Source organism: Eumetopias jubatus, unplaced genomic scaffold (genome assembly GCF_037043125.1).
Source record: "Eumetopias jubatus isolate StellerSeaLion01/CBP00866 unplaced genomic scaffold, mEumJub1_p1.0 scaffold_6, whole genome shotgun sequence".
NCBI lineage: Eukaryota > Metazoa > Chordata > Mammalia > Carnivora > Otariidae > Eumetopias > Eumetopias jubatus.
The window spans coordinates 109,154,875-109,169,554 of record NW_028274812.1 but is presented as its reverse complement, the minus strand read 5'-3'; the positions used below and the strand labels follow the sequence as shown (position 1 = coordinate 109,169,554).

The 14,680-nt window shown below is 40.2% G+C and overlaps 1 protein-coding gene across 4 annotated transcripts in view; it reads left to right on the top strand.

Moving 5' to 3' along the window:
- LOC114204463 (adenylate cyclase type 10-like) overlaps positions 1-14,680 on the top strand; it is a 54,501-nt gene that overhangs the window by 18,282 nt on the left and 21,539 nt on the right. For all 4 annotated transcript variants that reach the window (XM_088024004.1, XM_088024005.1, XM_088024003.1 and 1 more), the window contains exons 10-20: positions 2,014-2,090; positions 2,195-2,384; positions 2,875-2,930; positions 3,900-4,053; positions 4,215-4,404; positions 5,597-5,683; positions 6,865-7,136; positions 7,664-7,797; positions 8,427-8,555; positions 9,530-9,805; positions 10,854-11,183. In XM_088024004.1, coding sequence (XP_087880130.1) covers positions 2,014-2,090; positions 2,195-2,384; positions 2,875-2,930; positions 3,900-4,053; positions 4,215-4,404; positions 5,597-5,683; positions 6,865-7,136; positions 7,664-7,797; positions 8,427-8,555; positions 9,530-9,805; positions 10,854-11,183 — 1,895 coding nt within the window. The remainder of the gene's footprint in view (positions 1-2,013; positions 2,091-2,194; positions 2,385-2,874; positions 2,931-3,899; positions 4,054-4,214; positions 4,405-5,596; positions 5,684-6,864; positions 7,137-7,663; positions 7,798-8,426; positions 8,556-9,529; positions 9,806-10,853; positions 11,184-14,680) is intronic.

The following is a 14,680-nucleotide window of genomic DNA, read 5'->3' as shown; positions in this document are numbered from 1 at the left end:
AGAATCTGCCTAAAGGGGAGAGAACATGCTAAGGGAAGTCAGAAAATAAACTCTATTAAGGAATCATTAGGCACAGAATTATGTAATAGATACCCAGGGAAAATGAAGATAAGTTTCCATCTAATGGGGTGAAAGAGGGAGGAACTGAATACTCATAACAAGATTTAAGAACACCGCAAAGGAACAAGCAAATGTGTAAATTAATATAATATAATATATCTGTATGTCGTGGGAATGTAGAACAAAGGCTGCCTGTCTACAGGGAGGGGAGGTGTGGGAAGAGAAGTTGTAGGGCAATTACCAGGATAGGAAGGGACCACCGCTGGAGTTCAACAATTGGGGAAAGTGAGAGATGGCATTTTAGACAAAGGAAGCATGGTGAAACATCCGAAGATAATTAGTCTTATTCTTGGTGTGGCAGCAGAACCAACTGCGTGGTTTAGGTCTTGGGTGTCTCTTAGTCACCCTGAGCAATGGGCCCAAGTAAAAGTCCGCAATCCTGGCCTTAGAAGAAGGCAGGAGAATTTTGATGGCAAAGATACAATAGTGTTAGCATTGTTGCCACTTTTGGTGCTCTCTGTAAACAACTGAAAATGGTTTATTTGTAGATTTAACTTGAAACTAATTTATGACTCGTTGTACCCTCTTTCTCCATCCACATATCTTATCCGTCACATGAAATTTTCACATCAAGTAAATTTTCACATCAAGAAGTCTGATTATTCCCTGTTATGTATGAACTTGCTACCTTTGACCCTTTGCTTCACCTGGAACAGTATATGCCCCTTTTTAAATAATTCATATTTCTAGTGCTTTCCCATCCCTGGCCTAGGTAGGACCACATCTCCCTTCACTTGTCCCTACTGGACACACTGTCTGTGCTGTAGCCATCTTGAACTGCTTAGTTTCGCACAAACACAGCAGGCTTTTCAGAGTCTCTGCCTTTTCCCACTGAAAGGGTTGCTGTTGCCCTGCTTTCACAGGACTTCAACTTACAAAGTCCAATCATACACCCTCTCCTTTCTGAGTGCTTTTTCTAAGTCTCTCGTATGCGTTAATATATCCATTCTGTTTGCTCTGTTAATTTGCTATACTGATCTCTAATATGTAGTATTTGTCTTGCTAACTTATAAATATGTCTCTTCACCTCCCTCAATTTCTACCACCTTCCTGCTGCCCAAAACTGAACTTCTCCAGAGCAAGATATTTTAAACACCTAGCCCAGTACTTGGTACTGTACGTATTTCTCAGTGCTTGTTAGATGAATGAACCTATACATGAATGAATGAATGAAAAAATATTACTCATTTTTAAAATGTATTCCAAAGGCTAATTCGTTTCAGGAAGGCTTCTGTCAACAGCCTGACCCTCTAATTCCTTTACTCTGACTTACCTAGGCTCCAGAGCAAACCCCCAAGCCCAGCACACATTTCTAGCATTAATTGTTCCATTAACCCTGTATTGATAACTGTTGGTCTACTTTTCATTTTGGGGTTTTATCTCAGGCAGCATGGTATAGTGGAAATAACACTGGGCTAGGGATCAGGAGACCTGGATTCTCATTCTGACTCTTCTGTTGATTTCTGCTGTGTAACTCTGGGAAAGTTAATTAGCTCCTTCAGTTATGGGTTTTTGTTTTTTATTTTGTCAAATGGGGTTAAAATATTTGCCCTACATACCTCACATATTTGTTGTTAATTATCCCTCAAAGGATCAGATGGAGTAATCAATTTGAAAGTACTTCAGAAAACATATATAAACTAACAGATATAAGGTGTTTTTATTTAGTCTCTCTACTGATAATACCTCCCCAACTAAAACTCCATGAGTACGGGGACTATTTTGTTCCTTTGTGACTTTATACACATCGTGTGATGTAGACAGACAGCAGTCTCTGGCCTTTTCTATTCTGAGCTCTAAAACTAGACATCTGGATCTGAGGAGTCACAGCTCTAGTGCCTGACTTGGAGGCTTCTGACTGTATTTACCCACTGTTGCTTTTCTGATCCCCAGGCTTGTTTCCATCAGTATCACCAACGGACCAGTATTCTGTGGCGTGATTGGGGCAGTAGCGAGACACGAATATACAGGTAGAATAGGACATTGGACTATTAGCTCTGTGACTTAGGGGGTAAAAGTGGAGCAGGTGGTTCAGAAATTCTCCATCCTTTTCTTTACTGTCTCTCTGACACAGTTATTGGCCCAAAGGTGAGCCTGGTGGCCCAAATGATAACTGCTTATCCAGGTTTGGTGTCCTGTGATGAGGTAACATATCTAAGATCCATGCTACCTGCTTACAACTTCAAGAAACTCCCAGAGAAGATGATGAAAAATATTTCCAACCCAGGGAAGATGTATGAATACCTTGGCCATAGGAGATGTATGTGAGTGTCATTAATAGTTTATCCCCATCTCTTTTACAGAATCAGGGTATAGGAATCATCAGTGTTTGAGTGTATGAAACTAGAAAGAAAGATGCTTCTAGTCCTGGCCTGCTGGAATAAGAGACCTAAGAGGAGGGTTTAGTGTCTGAGATCTTTAGCTTTTCTGTTTAGCTCTTAGCTAGTTCCTCAGTGAACTTCTTGCTATCCAACAGGAAGAGAATGCAATAGGTCACGAATCTGGGTGTTCTTTTTTTCTTTGTGTACCTCACAATTTACTTACTTCTCTGAGCCTAGAACAATCAATATTTCTCCCCTTCCTCCTCCCAAAGATTTTTAATTTTTTACAACTCTTTTACATAGAACTCTGGACCTTTTCAATTATCTGAAAGTACTTGCTGATGAGACAATTTGTCTTCTAGCTATTTAGAGATATACATTCTATCTATCCCAATCTGTTAATAGACACATTTCCCTTTGTCCTTTTTCCCAGAATGTTTGGGAAGAGACATTTGGCCAGAGAGAGAAATAAAAATCACCCTTTGTTAGGTGAGTTTTCTTTTCTACCTTAAATCATATTTTTTCCAGCTGTAGATGGTTATATGTGGTTTTTAAAAAATGCAAGACTAAGTGCTTCTAAGCATTATATTAGAAGAATAGAGAGCAACCTTCTTACTGAATTTATGTTAATTTTGAAGAGGCCTTGCCATTTCTTTTTTTTTGTTTTGTTTTGTTTTTATTTATTTGAGAGGGAGAGAGAAACAGCATGAGAAGGGAGAGGGTCAGAGGGAGAAGCAGGCTCCCTGATGAGCCGGAAGCCCGATGCGGGCCTCAATCCCAGGACTCCGGGATCATGACCTGAGCCGAAGGCAGTCACTTAACCAACTGAGCCACCCAGGCGCCCCTGAGGCCTTGCCATTTCTTTTCCATATTGAATGTTTACACTTCAGATAGGGTCTTCTCACTTTGCCTGAGAAGTACCAACATTTAGTAAGAATCTTTGTAAGTCAGAGTTTAGCTGTTGAGGTCTGCTCAGCTTGTTGTGGATCATCTCTAGAGGAAAATTCCTCATCATGAGACCATAAAGAGGGCACCAAGACTGTTACCACACACACTATATATTCCCTATCTTTATATTTATCTTCATTTGTATCTATTAGTCTATTATCTTTACATAGCAGTGACCAACTTTGAAGACTAAATTGTTGTAATGTATATATATGTAATATAACTAAAATGTTATGTTACAAAAAGCTTAGAAGATATAGTAGCTCCCATGTCTATGTGGTCCCTAATTATTCTTAATGTTATTACTTAGGCTCCAGAGCAAACTCCTAAGCCCAGCACACATTTCTGTATAGTCCAGAACTGATTTTATGCAAAGAGATGTGAAGCCTCATCAAAGAATGGGTTTCTGCCCAGGATTCTAGGGGAAAAAACCATTCTGAGAGTTACCTTTGCAAAATAGAGTGTCTACTAAAAACACAGGAGTATTAGGTGCTCCCTGTCTCTCTACAGACCGGGAGAAAGAACTAGAAGCCTTCCAAATGGCACAGCAGAAATGTTTGCACCAGAAGAAGGGACAAGCAGTTTTGTATGAAGGTGGAAAAGGCTATGGAAAAAGTCAGTTGTTGGCTGAAATAAACTTCCTAGCCCAAAAGGAAGGACACAGGTAAAGATTCCTGCTTTCTGGCTCAGTGTCTACTTCTCTGGAGGCTCCTTTCCCTTGTTGGTAAGACTCTTGTATCATTAGATTCAGCATCCTTGGGCTAGTGGAGTGAGTAACCTCTCTGTGGGTCAAGGGACTCCCAGTGACCATATTAACATTCACAGGGTGTTACCATTGAAGCTGAAGGAAGCAGATTTCAAGCAGTGCTTCTATGCCATCCAGACTCTAATGGCCATCTTCTTTGAGATTGATGCATGTCCAGCCTATTACCGGCAAGAGTGCCTACACAAACAGCTCTGTGGGATGGTGGAGGAACCTCTTCACTGCCTTTTTAATGACCTCTTCTTTGTGAAGGTAATGAAGGCCTTGGCTTTCTGAATCGGATTACTAATGTTATTTTTGGTGGATAGTTGGACCCAGGATTGTTTTCTAATCTAATGCCCTTAGGCCATATATGTATAGCCTAAGAACATATAGTTAGCAATGGCAAGGTTCAGATTTGAAATCCCTTTGACACCAAAACCCAGGCTTTCTCTTTGTTGAGGAAAGTAGATTCTAGGACTGACTCCAATACTTGCTAATTGAATGTTGTGGCACAAATCACTTTGCCTGAGACTACATTTTTTCTCCTGTGAAATGATGATTGTAGTACTTTATGTGATTAGTGCATACATTTTAAAGGAGGTGGTATATAAGAGATCATAGTGTAAATGTGAATGTTAAATCTGTCAAGGTGATGCTGACCAGTTGAGCATCCCCAGCAATTTTATCCATGTGTTCTCAAGTCCGTTGTAATGTTTTGTTCTTTAACCCTAGCCATGCCATGGAGTTTGTCACTTGAACCAGCATCTGAATCTTAAAAGCTTCCAGTGGTCTAGGGTTTACGTGGTACCCAAGAGTGAGCAGACTAAGAATTCCCTGGTTCACAATTCCATTTATTCTTCCTCCATCACTTCTCCTAATCTACCAAGCCTGCAGGACATTGTATATAATGGAAAATAGAGAAAAGTAAAATCTCTGCAGTCCTCAGCACAGCCCTGTTTTAAGACAGGCCTTGCCTGGGGCTCTGGCCTTTGCCAAAGTGCTGGAGGAATGGCCTCACTTTGACTCTCCGGTCCATGATAACTCACGTGCCGTGGCCTAGCACAATGTTAGGAGATGCCCGTTGCAATTCTTTCTAACAAGTTTCATGCACTCATGCATTCTGACATACTTGGAAAAACTGGGGTACTGGAGCTGTCTAAAGTGACATTGCTAAGTCCAACCTGTCACTTTACTTCTTAGTCATGACCCTTTAAGGGTTTGCTGGAGTCTGGGTATGAAAAGGAGCTCTCTCTCTTTCTCTCTAACCTCCAGTTGACTTTCCATCTTACTCTCTGAACTCTATATTGATGTTGGATTGGCATTTGTGATCCTATGCCCAGTCCTATAGAAGAAACCCATTCTCACTCAAAATAGAATCATTGTCTACTCCCTTTGGAGAACCTGTGTATTTTTATTAGATCATCATTGTGAATGCTAATATATGAATAATTTTTCTGGTTAGTTTCCCTTGTCCTTCAAAGTTTCGCACATGGATGACCTGACCAGACAAAAGAAGGTTAAGGCATGTTTTTTTCAAGTGCTTCAGGAGGTGGGTATTTTTGCTACATACCATTAACTCTTAATATGTGGAGATGGTTTGTGCTTATTTTAATCTATCCATAGCACACCTTGACTTAGGCCTGCCTATCTGTGATATCTTCATTGTTTGTATCTATCTTTAACCTTGAATCAATCCTATTGCACAGAATACAAGAAAAGGTCTTTGCTCTTCCCTGATCCTTGGTTCTTAATTTAAAACAGTGGTTTCTAAATGCAAGCAGATAGCTGTTTTACCTCCTATTTATTACAAATACACTCAAGCCTTAACCCAGATTACAGAGTCAAAAATATCTGCGAGCAGAAAGTGATGTAGTCATTCTGGAAAGCAATCTAGAAGTAACTAGTCAAATTTTAATAACATGCATCTTCTAGACCTAGCAATTCCACTCTTGGACCTATGTCTCAGGGAGTCTGTTCATGGCAGTGTTTGTGGAGGAGAGGGACGCAATGGCATGAACTCATGGATGAGCGCTATGCAGCATAATGCAGAAGTCTAGAAGTAAGGGAATAGATGAAAACATTGCAACACAGAGTGGTCTTAAAAATAATCCTGAATAAAAAGAGAAACAAGGAGATCTATACAGTAGCATTTACATAAAAAGTTTACTTAACAAAACAATGATGCACCTTTCATAAGAACACAATACAAACAAAAGGATTACAGTAAACACCTTAGAATGGTTAACGGCTGCAACAGGGGAGTGGGGAATGTGGCTAAAAATGAGTATATTTTTTAAAAGTTTACATGAATGGGGCCTGGTAATTGGTAGTTTTAACAAGCACTCAGGTAATTCTGATGTGCAGCCTGGTTTGGAAGTTACTGATATAAAGTATTATGAATTTCCACACAGTTTGAAGCCTTTGCCAAAATGAAATGTTTGAAAGCTTCAAGTTTGATTTGGAGAATATTTTGATGTTCATTTCATTTTTCAGTTAGAGTATTTTCTTGTCCAAAGAATTTCAGTACATTCCTTTAGAAATTAGAAATAGGGGCTATATTTTATATTCATAAAATAAAATATTACCTGGACTTAGGACGCATTTTACTCAGAAAATCCCAGCCTGTGTTGACATTTTATTTAAATTGCTGTTGGGAAATTCATGGTACATTTGAAAATCAGGTTACTTCATTTCTAATCAAAGGTTGTCACTGTTTGCTGTTATTTTCAGGCACTGAGGGAAACACCACTGATTTTCCTCATTGACGAAGCCCAATATATGGATGCAGCTTCCTGGGAGTTTTTGGAAACATTACTCTCCACTGTGCCCATCATCATGGTGATGACATTGACCTCTACCTTCACCCTGTGTGGCTGTGCCCAGCACTTCCTGCAGAGCTCTCAGGCTGTCCTTGTGCCCATTTTGAAGTTAGCAACGACCTCACTGTTGAGAATGGCATGTTGGGAACTGGGGGTGGTGAGCATCCCCCAAGAGCTGCAGATGTGAGTGGCTAGGACTAGCTGAGCACTTCTTTAAGGGCAGAGCCAGTGCCATAATATAAGTGAGAAGGTTCAGGTCTCACTTACCCATGTTGGGGGAGAGAATGGCCTTAGTAACCATGATGAGGCCCAAGACCAGATTCAAGGATAGACAGTCCCCTAGTAAACCAGTAAAGGGCTACCTCCCTAGGCTATCATCAGGTTTTCACAAGACAGGACTTGGATGGCTTGCTTCTGGTGTCAGTTTATATGTGATCAGGCCACTTTCTAGGGCTCTTTGTAAGGGGACGTTTGTTCTTTTTAACAGCAATAAAAACAAAATAGTTAGAAAAGTTACTACTAAAATAAATTTCAAACCAATCAGAATTCTTTTTTGTACATTTCTGTGTTACTGCTTACCTCTGTTAGTATATATCATCAAAAGCTGACTTTAACAAAAGAAGAAATATTCCTCAGTATGAAATATCCCTGTACTTGGCTCTCTTCAAGTGGGCATCTTAGTCAGCAATCCCCTACTTACCTCTCTACAGCTACCTTCTCCACAGGTGCTTTGGAAACCCCCTCTACTGTGAGGTCTTATGCCAGGACCTTCTCTCCAAAGATGTATTGCTCTTTCATGACCTCCAAAAGGAGGAAAAGAACAGCAAGTGGGAGACACTCTCAGGTAAGCTTAGCTTCCAGCGTTCTACCGTCATCTGGCTGCTGGCGTTCATCCTTTGATATGGCATTACCTGACCCTTATGAAGCATGTTCCCATTCCATACTAACATTATAAGCAAGAGGAAGCCTTCCTGGCCTGCCTCAGAGAACTTAATCGAGCCAGTCAATCTCTTATAGTTCCTTTTTGAGCAGCCCAGGAGGTAGGGATAGGAAAAGAGGATTTATAAACATAAGAGTTCAATAAAGAATTGCATATTAATTACTGATGAGGATGACTTGATGATTTGTATACGGGGTGGGAGAAGGGAGGAGGGTGGGAGAAGAGGAAGGGGTAGAAGTTTGTGTAAATCTGGAAAGGCATCCGAGGGCTGTGATGTAATAGAAGAGAGGGCTACTGGAAAGTAAACAGGAAGAGTGTAAATGTTGGATACCATATGGTAGAGAAAAATGTCATTAGTTTCTAAGAGAAAATTAGAGAGCAGGCAGGATGGGTGGGGTAAGCCACTTTAAAACATACGCTCTGTTTATCTTCATCCTGTTAATTCCTTGACTAAATTCTTGTAATTTTGCGCCTTTAAAACTACAGTCACTGAGCATGGTGTTTTTCTCAGTCATAGTCTTCTTTCCCTACAGCCAGTGCGATGAAATCTACAATGTATGGTATTCTTCCTGCTGGCTCTGAAGAAGACCAGGAACTTTATATCTGCACAGTCAAGGATGATGTAAACTTGGATACTGTGCTTCTTCCACCATTATTAAAAGGCAAGTCCCTTGAAACTTCAAGCAAACCAATTACAGATGTCATTGCACTTAGTGATTTGGTGACTGATTGAATATAGGTCTTTCATTATCACGCTAGCTCCATTTTCTTCTAAAAAAGAAACATGCCTTCTAGAAATAAGTTCTGGCACTGCCCAAAGAGCCTTTAAGAGATTTGTGATGCTACTTGAGTAATGTTTTATTTAAGTGAGCCCCTTGTACTCTGGGGCTGACTAGTGACGAGAAGTTTTCTAGTTATTTGATAAAAATTAGGTCCTGAGTTTCTCTTTGTGCATATTCCTATGCTAGAGGAGGCAGTAAGCAAGGGAGATAATGTGGCTGAGATTTAAGAAAATCTATGATGCTAGTGAAGAGACAGTGTTATACACATAGCAGGAGTTGAATAAGAAGAGGGCAAAGTAAGTTTATAATGACTAATGAGATAAAGAATGGAGAAGCCATCAGAATTGAGTAGGCATAATCAGATAGGGGATGTTCTTTTTAGAAATGAAGAAGGTTTTGGTGACCATGGGGAGAATAGTTTCATTGGTGTGGTGAAAACCTGGTTGTTGGTGGTGGTGGCTGAACAATGAATGGGGAATAAGGACAAACAAGGACTTAGAGATAAGGCTGTCTCAAGAGGTTAGGGTGAGTGGAGAAGGGGAGGACCAAAAGCAAGCCTTTTTTTTTTTTAAAGATGTATTATTTATTTGAGAGAGAGAAGGGGGTGGGAGGGGCAGAGGGAGAGAGAGAGACTCTTAAGCAGATTCCCTGCTGAGCAGGGAGGCTGACACAGGGCTCAGTGCCACAACCTGAGAGCATGACATGAGCTGAAATCAAGAGTCGGAAGCTCAACTGGCTGAGCCACTCAGGCGCCCCACAAGACCTTTTTTTTTTAAGTGAACAGATTATCAACACAATGTATTTTATGTTTGTAGAAAGCTTGTTCACTTCTCTTGTTTTGTTTTGTTTTCCAGAAGTAGCAATAAACCAGTTGGATCAATTGAGCCCAGAGGAGCAGTTGCTGATTAAGTGTGCTGCAGTCATTGGTCACTCCTTCCGCATAGATCTCCTGCAGCACCTCCTGCCTGGCTGGAATAAAAACAAGCTACTTCAGGTGCTGAGGGCTCTTGTGGATATACATGTGCTCTGCTGGTTCAGCAAGAGTCAAGAGCTTCCTGCCAAGTCAATATTAGTGCCTTCCTCAATCAAGATTATTGAACAAACCAAAGAGCAGAAGAAGAAAAAGTCAGGTGAGGAAGAGCTGCTTCCTTGTTCTTACCTGAACAGAGAGCCTTGGGTAGGGATATCTGTGTTCAAAAAGAACATCAATATCCTTTATCGTGGGCCTCAGTTCCCTAAAACTATGGCTAAGAAATGGGGGGAAGTGATTATTTTAATCACAAAGGAGCCAGGATTATAGTGAACGAATAACCTGTATTTTTCAGAATTGTTTTAATTCCAAGAATTTTAGCTCCTTGTTAACTCTATGTGTTAAGTATCTGTATCTTGATTTTTGGTTCAGAAAATATTACCATAATCCTTTATTGGTTTCTAGATAATAAATAATAAGAAAAAAAGGGTAAACTGTTCCTAATTTTAGAAATTTTCAAGGAAGATAAACACATCTGGAATTAAAACAGACATGAGCGAAGCAAGATATACATTCAATAGCTTGCAATCTCAAATTCTCCAAATAATTAAATTGTGGCATAGACTACCCAAAGCACATATATTCCACAAATAATTTCCCTTTGACTTTGAAATATGTTTGGGCCTTATGTTTGAACAGAGCATTTCTTTCTTTTTTTAAATGATTTTATTTATTTGAGAGAGAGAGAGAGAACACGAGCAGTGGGAGGGGCAGGCAGGCAGAGGGAGAAGCAGACTCCCCGCTGAGTAGAGAACCTGATGCCTGCCCATGTGGGGCTTCATCCCAGGACCCTGAGATCATGACCTGAGCCAAAGGCAGACGCTTAACCAGCTGAGCCACCCTGGTGTCCCTGAACAGAGCATTTCTGATGATTTGATGTTTATAGTAATTTGTAGTAAAAAAACTCAATTTAGGAGGAGCATCTAAGAAATCTATTCAGCGTACTTCTTTACCACTGACGATTTCTTCTCTCTGGTACTTTGTACAAGATATGGTCAATGTCACTCTCACATTGGTGTAATATACTTTATACAGAGGAATTGTAAATAAAATTTTCTTGTAAACTAGCAGCATGTGATTGGGAGTTTGCTACTGATAGCATAAAAGGCATTTAAGGGAGACTCTCACTTAGATTTCCTATATTTCAGATGCTGACTCTCCTCTCAGTCTGCAAGAGGAATTATATCTACCTCAAACAGAGATGCTAGAATTTGGAGTGCCACTATTACGGGAAGCTGCTTGGGAGCTGTGGCCCAAGGCACAGCAGATAGCCCTGCACCTTGAATGTGCCTGCTTTCTCCAAGATTTGGCCTGCCGCTGTCGGAGCTGTCATGGGGGGGACTTTGTTCCCTTCCACCGTTTTGCCATCTGTTCTACTAAGAGCTGCAGTGGGATCTCCCAGTTCTGTAGTTACAAAGATACTGGCTCAGTACTAACACAAGTGATCACAGACAAATTGCAGCTGCCTTCTCCCCAAGGTAAACCCAGGAAGCAGAAAGAAGATATGTGGGCAGCACTTCTCTGTGTTCATATACTTGGGAGTTCTTCATCCAAAAGGTGGAGTCCAATTAAGGGAGAAAAATAGGCAGAAAGAGCCATTTATCCCTGAAGCACCAGAAATAAGAAAAATATAATTTCAGAGCTAAAAGGAACTTTAGAAATCATGCTTGTTTTGGTTGGCAGTCTTGGGCAAGTTACCCAACCTCAATTAATTGAGGAAAATAACAATACCAATTTCATAGAGTTGCTGTGAGAATTGAATGAGTTAAAATATGTAATATGCTTTGAATAGTGCCAGGCACACGGTTAGTGCTCAATACATTTTAGCTACTGTTATTGTTGTTACTATTATTAAACTCTGTACACATATATGGGGCCCCTGTGTGTATCAGATGCTGCAACTAGGTATTAAGAATACAAAATGAATAAGCATGGGCCCCTGAAATTATCAGTTTTGGGGCTTGATACAGACATGCAAGTAGAGAATTCTGATATGGCATGGTAAAGGCAATTAAAATAGCATACCCAGGCATTGGGGTACCTAGAGAAGGAGCCGTTGGCTCAGCCTGAGAATTTAGTAGGGGGACACTCTCCCTTGAAGGAGATAATGCTAAAAGTGAGAATTCAGGCATAAATAGGAGTTGGTTGCTTGAGGAAGTTTGAGTTAGTGGATGGGTGTTCCCCAAAGCTGGTTGCCCTTCTACCACATCCTAAATGAGAGTTCACCCTCTTTGTATTAACATTTTCAGTCATTGGACAGCCCATTTCATTGTCAACAGCTGTTAGAAAGCTTCTTTCATCAGGATAAAATCTACCTTCTTGTAACTTCACCAATTTTTCAGAATTGTGCCTTTTCTTTTTAAGTTTTTATTTAAATTCCAGTTAGTTAACATAGTGTCATATTAGTTTCAGGTGTACAGTATGGTGATTCAGCACTTCCATACATCACCCAGTGCTCATCATAAGTGCCCTCCTTATTGCCCAGCACCTATTTAACCCATCCCCCAACCCCTCTCCTCTAGTAACTATCAGTTTGTTCTCTAATAGTTAAGAGTCTCTTTCTTGGTTTGCCTCTCTCTGTTTTTTCCCTTTGCTCATTTGTTTTGTTTCTTAAATTCCACATATGAATGAAATCATATGGTTTGTATCTTTCTCTGACTGACTTATTTTACTTAGCGTTATACTCTCTGACTCTACCTGTGTTGTGGCAAATGGCAAGATTTCATTCTTTTTTATGGCTAAGTAATATTCCATAGATAGACACATACATACCACATCTTCTTTATTCATCAATGGATGAACACTTGGGTTGCTTCCATACTTTGGCTATTGCAGATAATGCTTCTATAAACATCAAGGTGCATGTATCCCTTTGAATTAGTATTTTTGTACTCTTTGGATAAATACTTAGTAGTGCAATTGCTGGATCATAGGGAAGTTCTATTTTTTACTTTCTGAGGAACCTGCATACTGTTTTCCCCAGTGGCTGCACCAGTTTGCATTCCCACCAACAGAGAGTTCCCCTTTCTCTACATCCTCACCAACACCTGTTATTTCTTAATGTTGTTTATTTTAGCCATTCTTACAGGTGTGAGGTGATCTCTCATTGTAGTTTTGATTTGCATTTCCCTGATAAGTGAAAACAACACAAAGAAATGGAAAGACATTCCATGCTCATGGATTGGAAAACAAATATTGTTAAAATGTCTATACTACCCAAAGTAATCTATACCTTTAATGCAATCCCTATCCAAATACCAACAGCATTTTTCACAGAGCTAGAACAAATAATCCTAAAATTTGTATGGAATGACCAAAGTCCCTGAATAGCCAAAGCAACCTTGAAAAAGAAAAACAAAGCTGGAGGCATCACAATTCCGGACTTCAACTTATATTATAAAGCTGTAATGATCAAGACAGTATAGTACTGGCACAAAAATAGACACATACATCAATGGAACAGAATAGAAAATCCAGAAATGAACCCATACTTACATGGTCAATTAATCTTGGACAAAGCAGGAAAGAATATCCATTGGGAAAAAAGACTCTCTCCAACAAACGCTATTGGGAAAACTGGACAGTAAAATGCAAAAGTATGAAACTGGACCACTTTCTTTCACCATACACAAACATAAATTCAAAATGAATTAAAGATCTAAATGTGAGACCTAAAACCATAAACATCCTAGAGGAGACACAAGCAGTGACCTTCTTGACATCAGCCATAGCAACTTCTTTCTAGATATATCAACTGAGGCAAGGGAAAATAAACCATTGGGACTACGTCAAAATAAAAAGCTTTAGCACGGCAAAGGAAACAATCAACAAAACTAAAAGGCAACCTACAGAATGGGAGAAGATATTTGCAAATGACATATGTGATAAAGGGTTAGTATCCAAAATTTATAAAGAACTTATAAAACTCAGTATCCAAAAAAAAAAAATCCAATTAATAAATGGGCACAAGACATGAATAGACATTTTTCCAAAGAATACATACACATGGCCAACAGACACATGGAAAGATGCTCAACATCACTGATCAGGGAAATGCAAATCAGAATTGCCCCTTCTTACATATTTGAAGACAGCTGTCAAGACCCAACCAAGTCTTCTCTTTTTCTACTTTGATAGAAGTTGGTGTTGGCAGAAGAGAGGGCTAAGGGAGAGATGGGGAATTGTTGGTGGTAACGGACTAAAATCAAGAAGTTAATCTATTCTCTTAATGTCTGCTCTAGCTGTAACATTCTGATGACTCTGTGAAGGTAGACCAGTGACTTGGAAAAATTAGTCATTGGCTGATGAACTCTTTGGGCATTTGCACTTTTGTACTTTCTAAGGAGAAAGAGGAAAGTAACAGTGAATGTCCTAGTCTAGGATTGTGAAGAAATTACCCTATCATTCATAGTTAGTGTCAGTTTGAGATTACACAGCCTGATCAGTCTGTATGAGAGAGGCTCAAGACCTTCCCAGCACAACCAAGCCCTGAGGACACTTCCCAGATTCAGGGCCTCTGTGCATGGCCATGCAGAACAGGTACTGCACACATCTAGAGGGCGCTAGTCACAGATGCTATGATGTGATGGTGCCCCTGGAAATTGGGTGTTGCGGTAGTGCTGCCAAACTCCAGGTTCTTTAGTTACCTGAGTCTTAACTCTACCCTACCTTATTTGACATGGTTCCATATTCAGAGAGCTGGTCCCTGTAACAGTTCTTGGGGACCCCCTTTCAATCCTGCCACCCGTGCTTCTGAGCCATAATGGTAATATCTCCTCATCATTCCCAGTTTTTGCTTTTTGATCTGTGAGAAGGCAGCTGCAGAGGAAGAGTCAAACCTGAGGGATAAGGGCTGTTTAAGGCAGGCTGGGTAAAGCTGAACCCCCCTGCTGGCCACTGTGACTCTAGTGGACTGTGGTATCTGGTGCCCTCACTAGGTCTAGCTCTGTGCTCCACTCTCATTTGGTCAGAAATT